At 43.3% G+C, this 9,066-nt stretch overlaps 1 protein-coding gene across 5 annotated transcripts in view; it reads left to right on the top strand.

Moving 5' to 3' along the window:
- The first annotated feature begins 1,028 nt into the window (after nucleotides 1-1,028).
- ACOT12 (acyl-CoA thioesterase 12) overlaps nucleotides 1,029-9,066 on the top strand; it is a 29,712-nt gene continuing 21,674 nt past the window's right edge. For 4 of the 5 annotated variants that reach the window (XM_010726091.3, XM_010726089.3, XM_085212587.1 and 1 more), the window contains exons 1-3: nucleotides 1,029-1,262; nucleotides 3,579-3,648; nucleotides 8,160-8,220. In XM_010726091.3, the coding sequence (XP_010724393.2) occupies nucleotides 1,130-1,262; nucleotides 3,579-3,648; nucleotides 8,160-8,220 (264 nt within the window). In that variant the 5' untranslated portion in view covers nucleotides 1,029-1,129. Of the gene's footprint in view, nucleotides 1,263-1,974; nucleotides 3,408-3,578; nucleotides 3,649-8,159; nucleotides 8,221-9,066 lie in introns of those variants that run through there. The other variant, XM_019610626.3, reaches the window with a different exon arrangement.

The following is a 9,066-nucleotide window of genomic DNA, read 5'->3' as shown; positions in this document are numbered from 1 at the left end:
CCTTCTCTGGAGATAGTCAAGAAACATCTGGTCATCTGCCTCTGTGACCTGCTGTAGGGAATCTGCTTTAGCAGAGGTTTGAACTCCTATGTCCAGAGGTCCCATCCAAACCTTACAGTTCTGTGATTCTGTGAAAGAGAAATAGGCCCCTTTACATATGCCTCTCAGAGGCTGCCTTCACCTGCTAGGTAGTCCCGCCAGCTTCTTCTAGCTGGCATAGTGATAGTATTGCTGCTGTGCTGCATGAGGCAATTTTCTGCTGGGAAACTGTGAATGTCTGCCACAGATCTCTTGTGAACTTGGGCTGGTAATTTCATTTCTGAATCCTTTCATCTGTGAAGGAGAATGATACTGATCTGTCAGGTGTTTTCTGAGGCCAAATTCACTGACAACTGTGAAAAAGGTATTCTGATGTGCAAGAAGCTAAAAGAGTACCAGGGGCTGCAAGGAAAGGAACTGCTGAAGCTGGAAGATGGACATGACAGACATTTGAGTTAGTTCAGCGTTCGGCAAGAGGAGAGGTACAGGAGGGAGGGAGAAAGACCGCTTACCAAAGCTGAGGCTGGTCTGGCAAAAGGACGCTGTATCGAGGCTGTGAGGCCGTCCCCTCACTCCCCGTGGCTGCCAAGTGGAGAAAGCAGCAGCAGCCATTTGCGGCGCTCATTCGGCTGCTGGGTGCCCGCTCTGCTCCTGGTGGGCAGCTCCGACCTCCGAGAGACCACCGTCACACGACACCTTCCTTAGAAATCACGCGTTACCTGCAGCTCCGAAGTGCCCTTCCCAAGTAGCAGCTTCTCTTACAACAGAAATGAGAGAAGTTGCCATTTCTGTTTCTCTAAGACTGCTGCGCAGCTAGGGGGTGGTCTGCTGACCACTCGCCTAAGGACGCACTCCACACTGTAGTTTTCGGTTTCCCCTTTACCTGCCTGTGAACTAGCAGCCCTACAGCTCTCATCTCACGGCGGACGGCAGATAAGAGGACCGTGCACCTGCCCACAGCCCGCCCCGCCAAGAGAGGGCGATTCCCTCTCAGACACGGGCGCTGGGGAGGGACGGGTCCGCCCAGCCCGGCAGGGAACGTGGAGGCCGCGGCGGTCCTGCCTCAGGGGACACTGCCCCGGGCAGCGGCATGGAGCGGAGCGAGGCGGCGGGCGGATGGGTGCCCATGTGCCAGAGAGTCCTGCCGGCCCACGCCAACCACCGCGGGGAGCTGAGCGCCGGGCAGCTTCTCAAGTGGATGGATGCCACCGCCTGCCTGGCAGGTAGAGGGGCCGGGCAGCGCGGCAGGGCGAACGGGAGAGGCGACCCAGCATTATTTGGTGTCCGGAGACTCTCACACGCACCACGCCCGGCGGGGTTGGGCGGCTTTCTGCCCCCAGGGGCTGCGTGAGACCTGGGGTTTCGCGCTTCTGGGTGGCTGGTGGGTCCGAGAAGGAGCTGTGAGGGTGGGGAGAGCGGAAAAAAAAAAGAGGACAGTGGAGGGTAAGTCAGGGATGGAGCAATGAGGAGTACTGGAGGAAGGGAAGGAGAACTCCTAACTTACAGGTTAAAAAAAAAGCCACTCACTTCAAAAACTTTTATCATCTCTTTCATGGCTTCTGGAGATGGTGATCTGCCAACAGCCATCTACACTCGTGCACACGAAGCCTCGTGGAGAGCAGCATGATGTAAGGAGCGTGTGCACTCATGGCATTGCTGTGCTGGGCGGAGTGCTGGCTGTGCACTGTGCTGGAGCCTTGCAGCTGTACATACAGGCTAGACCATGCTCTGCACACTGATGTAGCTGTAGGTGTCCCTGTTCCTTTCAGGGGAAGTGGACGAGGTGACTCTTAAAGGCCCGTTCCCACTCAGATGACTCTATGATTCTATAACCATTCAGGTGGAGAAAACAGTGGGATGCAGGAGCAGCAGCTGGCACACTTCTCAGGGCCACTGCAAGTTTGCTGAGAGGTGTTAATATAGCACAAAGGAATTGCTTTGTCTTCAGCCTTTTGGTTATTTCTCTCTTAAAAATGCTCTTTTTGAAAGGCTCCTCACCACAGAAAGCCCCTAACTAAATCCCAGCCCTGCAGCAGAGTTAGTGCTTGCTCCCTGGGCTACTAGTGAACCTGTGATCTTAATCAGCTGCAGACTGACTGCAGAACTTGCTTTCAGTCCAACTTAACTGTTTTTGCTTGGTTTATCTTAGAACAACAGCAGTCAGTCATGCCACTCATCCCGTTGCACACAGAGGGTTTTTAACGCTTGAGTCCTGTGTCACAGCACGCTAAACATGACAGATATGGATTTTTTTTGCTGTAGCATCTTTTCCCAATGCTAGTGCCAACTGCTGCATTTGCCAGCACCAGTGTCACACCCGTGTTCGTTGTCCTACTGCTTTAGGCTTGACCAACTGGCTGCTTGCTCCACTTTTGAGGTTATGAGCTATCGCCGTCGTATTCATCATCTTCTATTAGAACTCCAGCCTCTTAGTCGACAGGGACCTCTTACCCTGAGTGGATCATTTTGTTCCTCATGGGTGCCTTCATGTGTTTCACAATCGTATTTCAAAAGGGAATTTCTCAGGTACTATGATAACTCATGCACTATCCTCTGTCTTACCCCTCCAAGCTTATTCTTGCGCAGATCACTAAAAATATTGTTAGGCTACTTGTGAGTGAGACCCCCTGTCTGCTTGGCAGAGCACTACCATCAGCACTTTTAGCCTTTGTCAGTCAGGAGACTTTTTGGAGCTGGGGTTCCTGGTGTTTGCACAGCCCCCAAGGTGCTGGAGATTGAGCCTGTGACATTAAACTCTAGATGCTGTTGTCAAATAAATGGTAAATCACAATAATCTGCTATTAAAAGAATAACTGTTGAACTATCAAATATTAACAAATATTAACAAATATTGCCCTTTTTTATAGTTAACTTTCCTAATTAATAGAAATAGATGGTATTTTTCATAACTAACTGTGTCCTAGGGAGATAAAGAGCATAATGCAGATTTTGCTAATAGTATTTTGCAGTTGTTATACAAATACAAATACAGTACTTACTTTAATGTTTGAATTTCTATTGTATTTTTTTTTTAAATTTAGTTCCTGCATTTTAATGCAACAGTGGGGGCATGCACTTACCTGCTTGCCACTGCTGCTACCATGCTACCAAGACAGTAAATCATTTTCCTCTGTCTCGGAATTCTCACGTAACATAAAGCTTTCATGCAGATTTAACACAGTCAAGATTCACAGCTTCCTAGTTTTGAGGTGATTGCTGGGAGTGCTGTAGGACTGTCCTGGAACATGCTTGTTAGCTCTCTTGTATCAGTGTCCATTTTTAGCAGAAGACCTTAAACAGAACTTTCAAACTCAGGAGAATCACTATAATCATCCAAACTCATCTCTTGATACTACCCTTATTTCATGGTAAGTATTAATTTTATTTAGCTCTCTTTTTTTCTAAAGGGTCTACTGCATATTTGCCTTGGGGTGATCACAAGACAAATCTCTGTCTCTCATGCACAAATATGAGTGTATAGGTGAATGGCATGCTGCTGAAGCAGTGCAGTAACTCTGTGTCCTGTGTCTCTTTTGAAGCTGAGAAACATGCTGGTGTGTCTTGTGTGACAGCATCTATGGATGACATACAGTTTGAAGAGGCTGCCAGGTACAAAAACGGCTAGCAATCATCAAATATTTTCACTTTAGAATTTTTTATTTGGCAGAGATAAACTGAGGCATTGTAAAATCATGGTAAAATGGGCCAGTAAACTCTTTAAAGTTACGGGGTTCAGTCTCCAGATTGTTTTTTTCTGTCTGTGATAGCCTGACACTACTAGAAACAATCAATTTCTAAAGTCCAAAATAACCTGTACTTATTTGACCTGGCAACATCGATACCAGGTGAGAAACCAGTGGCCTAGTGATCTTCGGCTGTAGTTTATGTGAATGCTACATGACATCACTTATCTTATTAAATAAGGAATACACACCTATGAAAGTTAGTGTATGACTTTTTTCTATCATTTGTATTACAAATGCTTTTTCTCACCATCTTTCTATCAACTCTTCCTAAAAAAAAATCTTCTGATAATCTTCAGATAGCAAAACAAATGTTCTGCATTTGTGATTATTCAGTACTTACTAAGTCTACAAAGCAGTAGGTGCTTAAAAGGCAAACAATTTTTTAAAAAACATCTTTCATGATTTTCCAAGGAAAAAAAAGATACTGTAGGAGGAAATGGCATGTTTTTTTCTGAACTTTATCTTGCCATGAACTTAGAGCCATTACTTGTAGTTAATGCTGTAATGAACCGTTTATGTAAAAGCCATGGTTGACTAACAATTAAATAGGCAAAACTATGTGTGGAAGTTTGTCGTATTACAGAATGTGAGCTACTGCAGCAGCAAGACACAAACAAAAGAAGAAAAATGGTCTGTAAACTTCCCATTTGTATATTTGCATCTTACAAACTGGAAATTAATGAGTACATAAGTGATGGCGCAGATGGGATAGAACTGCTTACCTACCAATGTACATGCAAGGGCGATCATGATAATAAGCCAAGAAACACTGCCTGTCAGATATACAGCTGATGTTAGTTGAAAAGAGAACATGAGTGTAAAATAAGCATCCACTCACACTGCTAAACAACAGATTTTTAGACTAGTGGCTTCAAACGTGAGAACCTGAAGCAGTAGTACAGTGGGTGAATATGGTCATGTTGAAATCACAGCGTGTTTTTCATCTGTTGTAAAAGAAGCTTTAAAATGTTTGTCTTAATTGTATTTGTTTTGTGGTTTTAAACTTTTCCTTAGGAAAAAAAGCCTGTTCATGAAAACAGTAATCTCAGGGCTCTGTGAGTGAAGTCAGGGCAATGTTTTTTTCTTTCTGGCACAGTATTTCAGACTTCAGTAGCTTCAGACTTGTTTCTGAAAGCAGACCCAAGCTTCTAAAGAAGATACTGTCCTTCCCAATTTGTTTCTAACTATTTTTCTTGTTCTACTTCCACTTACAGTGCCAGTTTTTCATTAATAACATTAAGTTATGCACAAGCCTAGTAACTGTGAAGTCATTTCAGTAATTATTCTTCAGCCTCAGCTCAGCCCTAACGTTTCCAAAACTTCACCAGATTATGCAAACATTTTGAGTAGGAGAGCTCTTGTATTTTACAAATTTTAAGTTACTGGCTGTAAGGTTTCATTCACCTAAACTCAGATTGCCAGATGTTCTGTAGGGATTAACTCTTCTGTGCTTATATCTTGTCAATTGGCATGGAAACACAACTTCTCATTGTGCATCCATATATTGCTAAACTCAGCTTTATGCCATGATAACAAATAAATCCTTCTTTCTTGTCTTTTAAAATGCAGCAGCTCAGTGGTAGAAAGAAAATCTGGCTTTAAATGACATTTCACTTTCACTAATACTCTGTGAGTTGTTCTGATAGATTTCAGACTCCTCTTGCCAGTTACAAGAAAAAGTGTGATGTTCTATGACTTCTGCCCAAGCTAATCAGCTGTCTTGTCTTAGATAAATTGGTTTTTCCAAAGACAGAATACATGATGTAGTGTAAAAAATTCCATTTTGAAACAGCTCTGGAAAGTACATAGAAAGACATTTCTTGATCATGCTGCATTACAATCTCCATTCTGACATCTTTATTTTCTGATATGGCCATGGACCCCAGAGGACATGCTTCTGCAATGAAATGTGAGTTCTGGTAGACAGACTGGAGTACCAGGGGAGATGTAAGTCAGTCAGGCAGTGTAATGTTTCTGAAATCCAAACCTGTCTTGTTGCAAGTCTAGCTCCTCAGGTTAAGTGAGATCACATCCAACTTTATACTTCCCTCAAGTTCTGCATTTTCTCAAACATAACAGACCCAGTCCTACCTCTCCAGCCTCTGTTATGCAATATTCTTAAAAAGAGGAAGAAGAGTCATCAGGGAGGTATTACTAGAAAAGGCCTGAAACAATCTTTTGTGGAAAATTGTGAAGTGCTCTTTGGGTAGAGACTCACACAGTCCCTGCTAGGCATGGGACCTCGGGGACAATCTGACAACGCGATGTTGTTCACAGGTGCTGTGATGTTGTTCACAACTCTCTGAACTCACTTTCTTTAGAGGAAAGCATCATACTTGCTAATAGTGTGTGCCACAGTCGAGTTTATCTACTGAGTTTATCTTTTTTGATCTTGTGCTTCTCATTACCTTTATCCTCTTGGAAGTTTGTGGTAGACACAGAATCCTGTGGGGAAGAAGGAGCATCAGGGTCCAACTCCTAGCTCCAAAAGAGGAAACTCCCAAACTCTGTGTCTGAGAGTGCTGTCCAAACACTTCTTGAACTCTGGCAGCTCAAGACTGAGCCTACTGCCCTGGGGAACTGTGCCATGCCCACCGCCCTCTGGTGCAGACCCTTTCCCTCACCCCCAGCTGCCTCTCTCCTGACACAGCTCCATGCCGTTCCCTCGGGCCTTGTCGCTGTCACAGAGCAGAGCTCAGCACTGCTCTCCGCTCCCTGTGAGGAGCTGCAGCCGACATCAGGCCTCCCCTCAGCTCCTCTGCTCTGTGCTGAGCAAACCCATTCACCCTTCCCTGCATACCCTTCTCCATGTTTGCAGCCCTCCTCGGGCACCCTCTGATAGCTCTGTGTCCTTCTCACAGCCAGCCCACACGCAGTGCTGGAGGTGAGGCCGCACAATGCAGAGCACAGCGGCACCACCCCTGCCCTCGCAGCGCTGGGCCCAATGCACCCCAGGCACGGCTGGCCCTTCGGGCTCCAGGGCACACTGCTGGCTCGCGTTCACCTTGCTGCCACCAGAGCCTCAGATCCTTTTCTGCAAGGCTGCTCTAAGCCTCTCATCCCCCGGTCTGTACATACGCACTGTGTCAGGCGCAGAATTCATCACTTCTTTTGTTAAACTTCTAATTGGTGATTGCCTGGAATTATGTTAATGTTTGTGTATAGTAGAAAAGCTTCTACATATCTTGAAAAGCTATGTGTCTGCAAAATGTCCTAAATCATACCTCCAGCCACTTTTTTTCCTGTCTATCCCACTTGTATTCTTGAATGTGAACAAGAAAGAGAAAATTTGTATGCCCAATGTAAATTCATTCTTCTTGTCTGGTGCTTAAAGGTTTCTTATTTTCCGTTTTAGTGTTTGAAAACAACTTGCTTGAAATTCTGGGAGTAAGAGAAATAGTTTAAGAAAAGGCATACCTTTACACATCAAAACCCTATTCATTAAATTAGGAAGAAACAATAAATTATATATTTTAAATAAACTGGGATCATACTGTGCCAAGTTCTTAAGTTGCAAATTTTTGTCAAGCTACATTTGGCATTCATGGATGTTGCTTGCTGCACTCTGGATGTGCAGCATCCTTAGCAGCTTTAAGTCAGTCTGATTTCCATGACGTCAGTGGCCTGTTATTTTACTGTGGTTCTCACCATGCATATCAGTAAAAGGCTCAATAAGACAGCTCTTACTGAGCCTCTTAAGGAGGCTGCCTTCTTTCAACTTTGCCTAGTAGCAGGATATTAGAAATAAGAATCAGTCCTAGTATATAAGAAGCATTTTACAAGTTCCGTAAGGAAAGAATGTGTTCTCATAGCCAGTTGATTTTATGTAGACGAAAATGTATTATTCTGCTTAGATATTCTGTGTAGACAAATGAAAAAGAGGAGTAGTTGTCAGAAGCATGCTGCTAGGATAGAAGGGGCCTGCTGCAGCCCTGCACATCCAAAACACAGAAAGTAAACTCCTTCCATATCCTTCAGAAACTTAAAAGAGCACTTGGGAATGGAGCACAGACCGGAAATACTTCCTAGTGTTTATGTATGTGTATGCTAGAGAATGTATATAGAGCATATCCCATGCAGTTTTGCAGGTAGGTATACTCAGTAACTTGGTATAACTTTTGAGGCAAGATATGCCTTTGAGCAAAAGCAGACTCTAGTCTTAAGGACTGGGGTGCTGAGCATACCAACTGATAAGTTTACGCAGTTTTCTGAGTGACTGAAATCATTACTGAGCATGATGTTGAGTATTATTGAAGCCTGACTTACAAATAATTGCGCTTAACATTTTGCACTGCATTTACAGTGCCAGTAGAAGGTACAAACTCATCACAGCCATGATTACACACCATAACAAGATTTTACTCTTCTTAACAGAGTTGGACAAGTTATTACCATCAAAGCGAAGGTGAACAGAGCATTCAAAACCAGCATGGAGGTAAGAGGTTACCACTTGTATAACCACATAATGATGCTTCAAGTACAGAGAAGAGAGATGGGAGGAGGAATACAACAAGGGCCCAACCTTACTAGTTTCAGAAGGTGCTTTCTACAGATCTATAAAAAACAGCACTGCCTAATGAAACTCTAGTTTCATAAGACTATTATAACTCCATATTGCCTGTTAAATAATCCATGTCAAAGTAGAAACTAGACCCTGAAGACTTAGAATATTTGGCAGATATTATGGACAGGATGAGATAGATGGTGTTAGTCCAGTCCTAAGCTATTAGAGTCAAAGGAGTCTTTGGATCAAAGCCAGGGTCTACTGAATATGTGGAGTTGTAACTTGTGATATGGGCATATTTTTCTCAGTGGGGTGCATGTTCTTCGTATTGTAATAATGCATTGTCCAATCACTTGAAATGAGAATTAAGGCCTAAGAATAATTTTTTCTGACTTCTGCCCAAGTCCAGTTTTTCTTAATATCAATGGGAATTATGCATATTCTAGAAGAATAATTTAGAACACAATTTAAAAATAAAACATCAGAAGGTTTTATGCACATCAGGCCTTTTTCAGAGGTTCAAATGAATTTCTTCAAGTGTTCTGCATGTTTATAAAGATTTAATTGTTCATACATATAGTAGATTTGGATGAGAACTCCAAACGATACACAAGTAATTAGATATCCATAAGCTAAGTGTCTGTCCTACTTTTTATTTTACCCTGTTACTGATAGGAAGCATCCATATACTAAAAACTTTTCAGGGATCAGAGAATACTGATATTCTTAAATGTTTGGAGCTCTATCAGTAATAGCAGATCAGTCTTTTTACTTTTG

Source organism: Meleagris gallopavo, chromosome Z (genome assembly GCF_905368555.1).
Source record: "Meleagris gallopavo chromosome Z, MGAL_WU_HG_1.1, whole genome shotgun sequence".
Taxonomy (NCBI): Eukaryota; Metazoa; Chordata; class Aves; order Galliformes; family Phasianidae; genus Meleagris; species Meleagris gallopavo.
The sequence above is the reverse complement of the archived record's forward strand: the minus strand, read 5'-3'. Positions and strand labels throughout refer to the sequence as shown.